General features: G+C 40.8%; 1 protein-coding gene across 2 annotated transcripts in view; it reads left to right on the forward strand.

Annotated features, from left to right (window-relative positions):
- The window catches only part of LOC111873348, a 27,749-nt gene extending 13,595 nt beyond the window's left edge, over positions 1–14,154 (forward strand). For both annotated transcript variants that reach the window (XM_023867996.2, XM_033755066.1), the window contains 3 exons: positions 6,340–6,565; positions 8,312–8,507; positions 11,393–14,154. In XM_023867996.2, coding sequence (XP_023723764.2) covers positions 6,340–6,565; positions 8,312–8,507; positions 11,393–13,425 — 2,455 coding nt within the window. In that variant the 3' untranslated portion in view covers positions 13,426–14,154. The remainder of the gene's footprint in view (positions 1–6,339; positions 6,566–8,311; positions 8,508–11,392) is intronic.
- Positions 14,155–14,450: the final 296 nt, after the last annotated feature.

Raw genomic sequence — 14,450 nt, forward strand, 5'->3', positions numbered from 1 at the left:
CTACGTATTTCCTTAAAAAATGCAACATTTTAACTCGGTTTTTGGTAGATTTTTACGTGACTAACATAAGGCTACTGTGGAAGTGCCCATTTCGGTTACAACGACATTCGTTTATAACGACACTATTTTTAGGTCCCTTTGATGACGTTATAACCAAGTTCTACTGTATATGGTAGTTTTTTAATGTGTTTAAATATTGTCCTTTCTTATTCGTTGCTATGATGTCCATAGTATTTTCTGTTGTACCATATGCGTAAGATGATAGATCTTAACAAGTTTTAATATATAAATTTTATTATTGAACGACGAACACACATTTTATATCATTTTATAAATGGACACTTGATGGCAGGCAGTGCAATGGTTTAACGTGATTAATACACCTGAGGATGGCAGGATGATGCCGAAACATGTAGTGTGAATGACAAGTGAAATTGTGTGCACTAAAAGACGGTTAATATTTACACATTATGGCCCCTCATCAGCTTAGTACTGGAAAAGTTAAAGTCTGTTTTGACAGTAAATGTTATACTTAACTTCATGGCAGTACCGTGTGCCTTAGGAAAGTGAAGGCAGGATTTTGTCTTGTTGCCTGTATATCGACCGTGTTACTAGTGGCATCTGGAAATAATACTCGTAATTTTGCTCTCAGCAGCTCCACTGCTAGATTAACTTCCAGCACAGCGATTCTTAGCAGTGAGCTAGTAGTCTGCAGTATTTCATGATAAGAAATGAATAACAAATAATCTGCATATGTCTAAAAATCAGTAAGGTAGTTTCATGCACCATCTCATGATAAAAATATTTTATATAGAGAAAAATGTGTTCTGAAAGAGAAATATTTTGCCTTGTCTTGTCATGTTGCTCTTCACTTCATGTCTGATGGTAGTGTGGGGAAAGCATTGGTAACTTGCCAAATTTAAATATGAGAGCAGTTCTAAGTTCACAGTTGATACTACAGCCGGAAAGAATGTTGAAATGGTTACTTTCAGCACTTTCAGTTGTTATATCAGAATGTTATTTGGCAGATGCCTCTCTTATGCCCACACAAAGGTGTAATTTTATCATAAATGCAGTGTGACGGCACTCCTGCCTTTGGAAGGACATGTGCTTGGCTCGAGGTCACAGCTATATGACTGGTCAGGAAACTGAACCAGTTGGGTTTGGTGACAATTTCCAATGTGACCAGTCACCGATCACCATATACATATGTGAAGAATGTCTTCTTGAACTGTTGCAGTCTGTGCTTATTGACAAAGATGTACTTAGCACATGGAGAGGTACAAGACTAAGTGTACTTGAGCACTGAAATGCAGTATGATGTCATGTGATGCAGAAGCTGTGGGTTCTGATCCCTACCCGCTTCCCAAGTTGAGGGAGAGGCCATTTTATTGTGGCCTTAGGTGGGCTGATTGTACCAGGCCCCAGTGATAGATGAATGTGGAGCATTGGTAGAATGATAATTGGCAGGTGAAAACAAAAATGATCAGAGAAAAACTTGCCACAGAGCCACTTTGGCCACCACATCCACAGAGAGGACCCTGGGACTGAACCTGGACCTCTAGACTGAGATGCTGACAAGTGTAACTGTTTCATTGTCTACAGAAGGTACATCCAACAGATGTAACTATTACACAGTTTACAGATGGCATATCCAACACATGTAGCTGTTTAGTAGCCAACAGTTGGTGTATCCAACAGGAGCAGCTTTCTAGCAGCCAACAGATGTAGTAGTTATTTCATGGTGCACACTATATATCTGCTACATCAGAAATTTGCAGTGATGTTTTAAAATATTCCACATACTGAATGAAAGTGTGTTGTGTCCCAAGAAACTGGATCTGTGCTGCAGCTACATATCATTGCTGGTGCACAGTATTATTGGTTCTGAAGGCTGGCAGCAGTGGTCTCTGATCTATGGGATGCCCCTATATTCAGGTATGAAGAAAGGGGCACAAAGCTATTAATGGATTCTTTCCTAAAGAAATACTGAAATACAAAAGAGACTTAAGGTCATTATTAGTGACTAGTCTTTGTGCTGAATGACTGGAGGACAAAGGTTCAATTCCTGGCAGGGGCAGAGATTTTTGTCTTTGCCACCATTTTCAGATGGCCTGGGGCCTACCAATCCTCTTATCCAGTGTGTCCCAGTGGCTCTTTCCCATGCCAAGATTAAGGGTAAAGGGATGAGCAGTACTGGTCGTTGCTTTTCAGTGGTCTGTGAAATGTTGTGCTTCCCCTTTCTAACAGCTGCGGACTTTGAATGAAGCCCAATAATTTGCTTTATGAGGTGCTCCTATAGTCACTTGGCTTCATGAAATTGAGTACCAAGTGACAAAATATTAATTCAGCTAAAATTCACAGTCACACAGGACATGAGAGACTGTGTCTTCTTTGTTGTTACATTCATCATCATCATCATCATCATCAGTAATCTGTCAGACGACATGTCCACAGTCTCTTCCAAAACAATTCCTCCACTTAATGCAATCTAGAGCTTTCTCCTTCAAATGACAGTATCCTCCTCTGTCCCTAAGGTCATCCAGCATCTTCTTACATCTTCTTCCTCGTCTTCTTGTCACTTCTATCCGCCCCTCTATCTTTCCTTCAATAACTTCTTTTAGAAGGCAGTTTCTGCGTAAAACATGACCAATCCAATTAGCCTTCCATTTTCTTATTTCGTGTAGGATATTCCTCTGCTCACTGACTCTAATTAACACTTCTTCATTTCTCACATAATCGGTCCAACTGATTTTCTCCATTCTTCTCCAACACCACATTTCAAAACTTTCCAGATGTTTCTGATCTACTGCCCTAAGTGTCCATGTTTCAGCCCCATACAGAGCTATGCTCCAAATGTAGCATTTCACTAGTTTCTTCCTCAAATTTAAGTCCAATTTGCTGGTAAAAAGATTCTTCTTCTTGCTAAATGCAGCTTTTGCCATGGCAATCCTGGATTTAATTTCACAAGTACACCTTCCATCATCTGTTAACAAGCTACCCAAATATTTAAAACATTTCACATTCTCCACTTGTTTTTGGTCTATCTTTATTGTGACTGGGGTTGGTTGTCTCGAAATTTTCATTACTTTTGTTTTCTCCACATTCATTTCCATGCCATAGCACCTTCCAATTTCAATTAGTCTATCAATCATGCCCTGTAGCACAGTTTCTTCCTTAGCCATTAACACAAGGTCATCTGCATATTTCACAGTTTGAATAATTTGCCCTCCTACTTTGAAGTCACCGAGCCCATCCAGAGCTTCCTTGGTAAGGCATTCGCTGTACAAGTTGAACAGAATTGGTGATAAACAGCATCCTTGTCGAACTCCTCTTCCAATCTGCACACTTCCTGTCTCCCCCCTGTCCAGTCGTACTCTAACTTTCTGATCCATGTACAATTTGCTAATCAATCTTCTTTCATGCCAATCGATACCTGTTTCTTTCAGGATCTGCATTAATTTGGTCCAGTTTACCCGGTCAAATGCCTTCTGCCAGTCTATGAAGCAAACACACAGTTCTTCATCTATCTCCAAAGTTCGTTCCGCTATAATTCTCATCATCCCAATTGCATCCCTGGTTCCTTTTCCTCTTCTAAATCCAAACTGATCTTCTCCAAGTACATCCTCTATTTTCCTTTCAATTCTTCTTTTAAGTATCTTTGCTATTATCTTTGCTGTATGTGCAATAAGACTTATTGTGCGATGGTCGCTGCATTTTGTAGCTTTTGTCTTTTTCTTTAAGGCAATCATTGTAACTTCTGTAAAGTCCTTGGGCCACTCTCCACTTTCATATATGGTGTTCATTAGTTTTGTCAGTGTTTTCAAACCACCTTCTCCCAGTAACTTGAGCACATCTCCAGGTACATCATCATCTCCTGTAGCCTTTCCCTTCCTCATTTCCTTGATAGCTTTTTCCACCTCACTTTGTAAAATATATGGTCCTTTCTCGTCTGTATCTACTTCTTCTTCCGGTTCAACTTCTAAGGTTTCTGGCCGATTAGGTCGATCATATAGTTCTGAAATATAATTTTCCCAAATTTTCAGCACTTGCCTCTGATCTACTATTCTATTCCCCTGGGAGTCTTCGATGCCAACATTTTGAATCCCATGATTCTCTTTCCATCCTAGTTCTTTTGTCTTCATGTACATCAAATCATAACGGCCTGTTCTTTGAAATTCCATAATCTCATTACATATCTTCTCAAGATATTCCTTTTTGGCCCTGTCCGTGGCTCTTTTCAATTCATTCCTCAGTCTCCTGTATTTCCTCCTGCCTTCTTCATTGTTGACATTCTTCCATTTCCTTCGCTCCTCCATTTTACTCATCATCTCCTGTGTAACCCATGGTTTTCTTGCTATCTTCTCAACTTTACCTACCAAATCACTGATAGTATCTAACATGCATTCTTTTATATCGTTCCACTGCGCTTCAGCATTTCCGCTTTCACCTTCAATTGCACCGAGTTTCTCTTCTAGAGTCTCTTGCACGCTTTGTCTTTGAGCATATAACTTCTCCAAATCCCATCTGGGTCTGCGCTTTCGAAATCCTATAATTTTCTTCAACCTGGTTCGGAACTTGGCAACCAGCAAGTTGTGGTCAGAGTCAATGTCTGCCCCAGGAAGCGTCTTCACATCCTTCACACTGTTTCTGAATCGATGTTTCACAAGGATGTAGTCCAGCTGATGCCTCTTCCAATCCCCAGGTGCCTTCCATGTGTAAATTCTTCTCTTTGGCTTCTTGAACCAAGTGTTGGTAACAATCAATCCATTTCGTTCACAAAAGTCAATAAGCATTTGACCTCTGTGATTCCGTCTTCCTAGTCCATGTGATCCAACAATATTCTGATATGGTTCATCTCCAACAATGCTGTTCCAGTCTCCCAATATGATGCTGTTTGTGTCTCCTCTTCCATCTTCCTGAAGAATTTCTTCAATTGTGTCATACACTTTTTCCACTTCATCATCTTCATACTCTGATGTTGGCATGTACACTTGTATAATCAGTATATCTACCGGTTCCGCCTTTAACTTCAGAGCAATAATTCTGTCATTACAAACAATCTTCTTAACAACACTCCTCACTACACTTTTATGCACCACTATTGCCACACCTCTTTCAGCCCGTTCACCTCCGGAATAATACACTGTATAATCACCGCTTCTTATTTCACCTTGTCCTTTCCACCGCACTTCGCTGACACCTAGAACAGACACTTCATTCTTCTGCATTTCCGTTTTCAAATTCTCCAATTTTCCTGCTTGATTCAAGGTCCTGACATTCCATGTTCCAATCTTGTATCCATGATGTTTCTTCTGATCTTCGCACTTTTTCTTGTTGTAACGCCTGCATGACATTTCCTCTAGAAACATTCCCCCCCGGAGATCCGATTGGGGGAGTAGTTTACCTCCGGATTGTTTTGCCTCCAGAGGAAACATCTCGCATACATGGTATCTCTGTTTTTGGAAAGAGACTATCAGGGAAAAGTGATAATGTGGTAGTTTTTCCATTTGCTTTCCACATCGCAGTACAGCAGCCGTTCAAACCACTCTGGTCACGCCTGTTGCTATACGAACTTGAACCATCTCGAGCATCATTTGCTCTGTGCTTCAAGTCGCTACTGATGACGCTGCTTCCGGCATCAGTTTTTGGTGTCTCTCTTCGTCTGATGCCTACCCTTTGACCTGTCCAGCAAGGGAGGCCCTGCCAGTAGCTACACTACCACTGGTATAGCTCTCAGGGTCCTTGGCATACTCAAACCCCCTCACCACGATAAGGTGGAGACACCAACGAGGGGAGTTGTTACATTCACCCTGCAGTAAAGTGGCCAGAGTGTGATGCTATCCATCACCCCAATCTAGTGGCAGAGGTTAAGAAATTGTGGAGCTCAGCCTCTACAAGAAGGCTCAGTGTATTTAGCATCTGGTACTTTTTGAAATAGGTAATACAGTTGAACATATTACTACATGCCGGAAAAGATGATATCAATGTAAACAGTGAAGGAAGTGGTTCAAGATAGCTTGGAGTTACAGACCTCTAGGGCAGAGAATAGAAGAGAGACCAGTAAGAGCACAGACAGCACAACATACTCACAGATGTATTTGATTGCTGTGTAGCTCTTACTCAAGAGTAATATCAAATATTTTTAAACTACTGATGGTATTGTCAAATGAGCCATAAATAACTAATTCACAATTGAGAATATATATAGTTTATTTCATTCTTTTTGCATGTGATTTATGTTTCATTTGAATAGATGAGCTTGCTGTACAAGTGGCCACTTGTAAGGTGTTTGAATTCTGTGATTCAGTTTGCAAAGTATTCATTGTATTTGTGTAGGACTAGTCTCAACTCAGAGCAGAAGCTGGTGATGGGGTCTCCATACCTAGAAGAAACTGTTGTTGGACTAAAGTTCCACCTGTTACCAACAATGCACTTCTGGAATAATAGCCGTGCGGCAGAGATGGTTTGCAAAGGTGTGGAAGAGCTGCTGGTCCCTACAAAGCGGATTTGTGTTGTGGAAGTGGGATATGGTTTTGGCCTGGTTGGATTGCATTTATCAAGGGTAAGAATGGCAAATGCAGGTATTGTCCCCTGTGTCCTGTGTGACTTGGGGGTTGGGGGTCAAAGTAACTGTCCACAGTGTACTATGGATCATTTCTGGGTTATAAACGGTAGACCGTAAATGTGGTTGGTGACTGATGTGTAGAACTGAGGTAAAAATCCATGAAACTTTATCTGATCTGCTTCCTGGGTAGTATGGTGCACTGACATAGAGATGACTTCATTTGGTGGCCCTGTCTCCAAAGTCAATCAGAGTAAGGTTAGAAATAAGATCACATTTGAGAGGTTCTTAGTTTTTTTTTTATCTCAGAGGCCAGCTATGCTTTTTTATCCTATAAGAGCCAAAAATCTTTTCCATAACCCACAATCACTCTCCCTTTTGACAATATACAAATATTGGAGTTTGGAAAATGTAGGTAAAGAAATGAGAGTTTTTGTTGTTTGTAGCCACAGCAGGTGGTCTGTATTGCTGCAGTGGGTGCAGTGCTGTATGATATGAAGTTTTTGTGTTGACTGTATTTGATGAAATCCCCTTGGGTGATCAGAGATGTCAGTATGAAATTAGTATGAATTTCTAGTCTTCGTGTCCATCATCAGCAGTGGGTGAAGTCATGTCATGTCCTGTCCCAGCAGCCACAGGGAGAACAGTTAATGTAGAGAGCCATGACAATTCATACTGCTTGTCAGTGGTCTTTTGTTGCAATCTGATGATCTTCCTTTGTTTAAGGATGTTGGTGGCCAGGTACCACACAGAGTGTACAATGAACTTATAGTCTTGTTTTCCATCTGTAATGCAACAATATCAATTTAAAATTTAAAAGGCACTAAGACACATGTAATTCATTAAAATGTTTAAAATGTCATTAAAATATGTACATTCAGTGTTAATGCTGCATGTTTCAGCCTCACAGGGTCATCTTTAGGCAACACAATTTCTTTAGAGAGTCTACTGCACTGTGCACTTGATGAATAGTGAATTAATGTTGTTACATTAATATAGTTGCAGTATAGATGGAAAACAAGACTGTAAATTACTCCTCAATGCAACAGGATGCTGAAATATAATATTATGAAGTGTACAGTGAATCCTGTATCCATGTTGAAGTTGTCGGGATGTAGCCAGATCTCAGTGACCTCCACTAAGTGGTCATGTAGCCTGTTGTTACATCTGATACTGTAATACTTTATCTTCATACTTCCCATTATAGAGAGCAGCATATTTAAGTGTGAAACAGTTAAATGTATTCCCTGACTCGTATGTTAGTTATATATTCAAGAGTGGTTGCAGTTCAAAGTGTTGTTTTCAGAACCTGTATTTTTTACTGAAAAATGAATAATTCCGGTAAATTTAATACCATTAATTTTAGACATTTTCAAATTCTAATTTCTTTCCTTTTAGACAGATAATTTCAAGTCTTTTACTGATCATGAAATAAAATGAAATGTAAATACTTCCATCTGCAGTTGTGTTAATGTGATATTTATGTAAACCAGGGGATAGTTGTGCATGAGCAGCTATAAATTGAAATAACAGATATTATCGGGTGGGTTAGGGTAGTGGTAATGCCCTCGATTTATATTTTGGAGGTGATGAATTTGAATCTCAGCTGTGACAGCAGTTGCCCTGGCTGAGGTTTCCATAAGCCTAGCCTGCTGTCCTGGTTTCAGACTTTTCCTATTCTTGTTTGAAGCATTTTCTGTATGGATTGTAATCTCTTGGTATCAGTACTGACAATGTGGGTTGCAGGTCGCTGGAGAAGTTTTGAGTGTGGTTTCACAACAGTCTGTTGAAGAGGCACAGAAGAATGCAACTCGTAATAAAATCACAAACTGCCACTATTTTAGTGGCAATATTGAAGCAGTGCTCCTCGAGGTTGCCAAGAAGATTGGATATAAAAAGGCCTGTGTTGTCATGATATGCAGTGCGAATCCCAGGACTACTTGTGAGTATTGGAGATCGTTAGAGTGATTCATGTGGACGAATGTTTACCTGCTGCCTTTGTTAGCAGATTTCTTTGAAGCATTGGTCACTGTGTACCACACTAAGTGGTGTAACATCCCAGAAGACTATAATCTTAATATTCACAACCATGAGATGTCACATCTCATTATGTGAAGGAAGTTGTTTCTCGTTGTCCTCAAATCATTTCTAGGGTACCTACACTTGTGTCTTCCTTTGGTCTGTTAGAAATGTATGTCTCATTGTATGCCAGTTCCAAAAATGTGATATAAACTAATTTGCACTTGAATTAGTAGCATACCCGTTAATGCCAGTTGCTTGATGGGTGATTAGAGAGACAGGAAGGGGTGGTAGATAGCAGAGGACGAATGTGAGGGGGGAGTAGAAAATTTTGCTACCCACACAACCCTTTCTGCCATTTTCTTTCCGGTGGTACGGAAACACAGTAAAATATTTCCTTATGTTCACTTTATGTAATTTCACACAATATGACTTTATTTTTTGGAAGGCTACTCTTGCATAAATCAGTAAGTAGCCATATGACAACAGTGTTTCAACATACACGTATAGTGGCATTAAGTTAGGTGCAAGGCTAATGCAGAACCATCTTGTCATCATCCCCAGATGTGAGATTTGCTTATACATCAGGAACTAGAATGCTTTATCAAAGCTGGTATTGCTGTTTGTAATCAGTTAATACTTGGCTGTGACTGCTGTCTTTTGGAATTCGTGTTGTCTTTTGTAAGAAAAGTACACAAGAAGGGGAAAGCTGTCATGTTATAGTATGCAGGATTCTGTAGTACGCCAGCTGCAGCTAATGTTTGGAAAATGCTGATGCTTTGACAGCTCCTTTTTGGTTGCCTGGAAATTCTGACATTTATTATATTTGTAGCATATGTTCGACTGCCTCTGTGGTCTAGTGGTCAGTGTTCCTGGGTACAGAGCCAGAGGTCTGGGTTCAATTCCCGTCGCTACCAGATTCTCTCTTAGAAATAGTGGGTGTGGAATGGGGTCCAGAATCAATGAAAAGCCTAGAAGAATTCAATGAAATTGAATTAAAAGAGTCTTGCTTGCTTGTTATAATGTTTTTAATTAAATAATAGTATACTTGGGGTCTCCCTGGGCCAGGGGTACAAGCTGAATGCCCCCGCTGCCCCCATATGAGCCTGAGTGCTGGAATGTATAGAATGATGAGTAAGAGAAACTGGATAGGTTTTTTCTTCTTTAAACAACCTAGGTCATGTTTAAGAATTTGTATGTAAACACTCTTTAGAGTTGAACAGTAAGCCAAGCAAGAAGCAGGTGACATGCAGAGCCACCTGCTTCTTTCTGGTTTCTTGCTTAGCTTATTCTTCGATCCTGAAGACGGAGGCAATATGTTCCTCTGAAATGCCGGGCTTTTTCTGAACTACGCAAATCCATAAGGCCGTACTTTTCATAGGTACCACTAAAAGAACCCCAAATTCAACTGAGTAATAGTTAATTTTGTTGTACAGCACTGCATGAAAATGTTTATACGACGGTCATACTGAAAGTCACGAGCAACAATTTTTTGTAAAGTAACATGCTTTATTATTGTCAAACCAAATACACCAACTCAATCTACAGACCTTTCTTTATTTTTCCACATAACCGCCTTATCCCAGCGTTCTGGGAGTTTGAAAATTCCCCTACTGTAAAATTCTGTTCCAGCCATCCAAAGACACTGACACACTGCTTTCTGAATTGCCTCCCTTGTCTCAAAATGTCCATGCAGCCAATCCTTCACAAATCTGAAAAGATGGTAGTTGGAGGGTGCCAGATCAGGGCTATAGGAGCGGTGTGGAAGAACTTCCCACCCCATCTTTGCAATTGTTTCCAATGTGAGGCGAGCGGCATGGGGGTGAGCGTTGTCATGCAGGATGAAGATGTTTCGTCCTGGACGTTTATCACGCAATGGACGACGGAGCTTGTACAGCGTCTGAACATGACGAGCAGCATTGATGGTTTGCCCAGGTTCCAGGAATTCGGCCAGAATAAACCCCTCTGCATCCCAGAAGACTGTGCCCATCACCTTCGCAGCTTATGGCACTCTTTGCCTTCTTTTTTGATGGAAAATGCAAATGGTGCCATTCCATACTCTGCCATTTCGTTTCAGGCTCGAAATGATGAAACCAGCTTTTGTCACCTGTCACAATACGGAGCAAAAAATCATTGCCTTCGTGTCGATATCTGCAGCAGTTCTGAGGTTATGGCTTTTCGCTGACCTCTGTGGTCTTCAGTCATTAACCGCGGGACCCAACGAGCACAAACTTTCCTATAGCCCAAGCTTTCAATCATCTCCTGTACTGCATTGTGCCCTATTCCAAGTTTTCGGGCTATTGTGTCCACAGTCACATGCCTGTCATCTTGAGTGATCTCATCCATTCTTTCCTTGTTGCGTTCAGTTGAGGCTGTTCGAGGATGACCGCTCCAAGGCTCATCTTCGATGCTGGTGTTCCCATCTTTAAAATGTTTCACCCACCTTCGAACACTGTTCGCACCCATGCACACACTTCCATAAGCACGCTGAAGTCTCTGGTGAATTTCTGCAGCAGGGATTTCCTCTTTCACAAGAAATTCGATGACAGCACGCTGGCGAAACGACATATGGTTGTCGGCCATTTTGTTAGGAGTGATACTAGTCACGTGATGCAAGCTATTGACGTCACAAGACACTCAAGGTTAACACAACAGCTGGTTCCACCTACCACCATACTCTCTTTTATCTGCTGTTCCCAGGTTGCATGCAAAAAGAAGTTGCTCATGATTTTCGGTACGACCTACATATATAGATTTTGTAAGTTCTTAGTTGTTTTCCGTACTCTAGTATAGTCTTGTCTGTTTCAGCTACCATCACAATGAAAGCGATAAGAAAGATAGAGAAAGTACGACGACTGGTGATAGTGACAGAGATGTTTAATTCACGCTTTAACCCCATAGTTGCACTGTGTAATCCTAGCAGTGAGAAGGGCATGGGTAATCCATTCTTCCCTGTAAGAGCAGTTCCTGTTGACACAGTGCCTAATGCAGAAGGCTATGTTCTGATGATTCTGATGGAGCGCATGGGTCTTCCAATTCCAAAGTCATTGCGACCACCAAAAAGTGACCCTGCCATCCACTGGACAGAGAAGGGTTCAGATAGTCACAGCGCAGCTGATGTTTCGATGCCATACAAGAAGGTAACCAAAGAGACAAGACTGGGCGAAAGAGATGCTAGACTGACAATTACCTCAAGACGGGAAGAGAGAGAATTATTACGGCACAGAGAGGAGAAAAAGTCATTCAGAGCTTCTGGAAGACATAGGTTTGCAGGCCGTGAGTACCCGGCAGAAGGATACTTCAAGAGACCATCTTCTGACGATGAGTCTAATGCTCTGGAAGAACATGACTTCCGAGAGTCGAAGGCTGAAGAGCAGAGGAGGCGGACACAGGAGGAAGAATGTATGTTACAGATTGAAGAGGAAAAGCAGAGGAGATTGATGGAAGAACAGCAAAGATGGGTAGAAGAGAGAGAACTAAAGAGGCAGATTGAGGAGAAAGAGTTAAAGAGGCAGATGGGGGAGAGAGAATTTAGGAGACAGATGGAGGAGAAAGAATTCAGGAGAAAAATAGATGAGAAAGAATTTAAGAGACAGGTGGAGGAGAGGGAACTAAAGAGACAGATTGAGGAGAAAGAAATGAAGCGACAGATAGAGGAACAGAGGGAAAGAGAGATGTTGAGAAGAGCAAGTTTGAACCTCAAAAACAGAAATGACATGGTGCAGGATCTGATAGCAGACTCACTCAGAGAAGCCAATATACCACAGCTTTCTGAAGACACAGCCCAGAAACTAAAGCAGCTCATAGCAGAGGCTGTCAGGAGTGTGGGAACACTTGACCAAGATGCGAGACGTAGCATTGTCAGTACCAGCACAGGATTTGGTGGAATGCATCCTGAAAATATCACAATCTCTCGGTTTGTGAGACCTGACAAGGACATACCAGAATCGAGATGTTTTGAAGAGCGGTATTCTCGTCACATCACAGAAGTTGATAATCCATTTGAACGTAGGTATGATGTGCATGGAGGTGAATTAGAGAGGTCAGAGAGATATGAGGAAAAGCTGATGCCACAGTCAGGATGTTTTGAAGAGGGATACTCTCGGTCTGTCACGGAAGTTAACAGTCTGTATCAGCATGGGTACAATGCATATGAAGGTGCAGTGGAGAGAGAGAGCTATCAACACAACCTGAAGCCACAACAAAGTGTTTACAGTATGAGAGAAGTACCAGTTGGTCACATTGGTGTGGATAGGGCAGGTTCTCAGCCTCCGAAATTGAGGGATCCTTCTGGTGGATGCAGTGACAGTGCACCACGCTTGGAAAGTGGAGGAGACTCTTACATGAGGAATGTTTATCATTCAGATGTCAGCCCCAGTCAGAGGCAGAGACAGAGCTTTGCTCAGTCATTAGATAGTTACACAAGGCAAAATATCTTTTCTAGTGACTATGCAGGGAATGAACGCCAGCCTTTACAGGACTTGAAGCCTTCATTACTTCCTGCTGTGGAACACGACACAGATAGTCATGCAAGACTTTGTGCAATGAAGTGGAGTTTGGCAAATACTGCAACCAGTTATGTTCCACTTTCCAACAGCAGGAAATATATGGCATGCAGTACCCCAAAACCGCCTGGTACTGAGGATGTTAATCAGCCAGAGGGAAGCAACTACATGTATGAAGACCCTGCCCCTCGGGTCACTAATAGCTCCCGCTGGCAGGGTGATAATTCATCATCATATATGACATTAGAAACGAAAGATTCAACTCAGGATTACAGAAACAGGATGCACGATGGGCGGGGACAGGACAGGACACACCAGACTCGCTACTTTATGTAGTCTGCAGACTGAGAATTGTCCTACAAGCTACAATGAAAATCTGGCTACAAAAGTGTAATTTAAAAAAGAAAGTTTCATTCTGAAGCTCAGGCCTGTACCTCTCTCAGATAATGAGAATAACAAATTATAATCACATGTATATGAATACTGTCACAATGCAAAAAGTAAATGTTACACATTGTACAAGTATATGGTCATACTCCCCACCTATCTTCTGTGCTCATAACAAATTTTTGTCTGATATATAAGATGAATTTTTGAAGTGCTGTATTTGGGAATGGTGTGAAAGTATGAAATACAAAAATGTTCATTTGCAGTATCAGTTTGAAATGTGCCCTGTCAGACATATAGCTCTCATGTATGAAATGTATCACTTCGTGTGACCGTCCCATTGAAGCAGGAATGTTATAGGACTGTAATTTCTGTGCAGCAAATCAAACCAGGACATAAATCATGAGTTTACTTGTAAGTTTAAAAGAATTATTTTGAAGTTCAAGCATTAAGTTAATTATGTAGTGTATAATTAAATGTTGAGTACTGTACTTTTTGATGCTCTGCTTTCCTTCCTCTAATATTGCTCACACCACAAGATAAGTTTGAAATGGCCATTCCAAATCATTCCACAGTTCAGAAATACTATACTTTCAAATTTGATGAAATGATGCATGTGTATGATAAACTATTTCCCTGGCCATGATGACATAACGGGACATTCACGCTTTGATTTTAGAGTGATATATACATTTCTAGGTTATTCATGCTGTTGTGTTCTCATTATAATAGACTTAGACCATACTTTCAAATATTGGACAATATATGAGTTGTTTCTTGTAAATGGTGAACCTAACATGTGAATAAGATCAAAAAGTTTGTGAAGATGGTCCATTATATAACAAATATGTTATTGAATATTTATCTAAAAACACATTTCTGTTTATATTTCCAAACACGAACGTTTTGGAGACTAGATTCTATGTCCATCTTCAGGTCTGGAGATGGGGACTAGCCATTTCGATTGGGCCCAA

The sequence above is a fragment of the Cryptotermes secundus genome, unplaced genomic scaffold (assembly GCF_002891405.2).
Source record: "Cryptotermes secundus unplaced genomic scaffold, Csec_1.0 scaffold2167, whole genome shotgun sequence".
Taxonomy (NCBI): Eukaryota; Metazoa; Arthropoda; class Insecta; order Blattodea; family Kalotermitidae; genus Cryptotermes; species Cryptotermes secundus.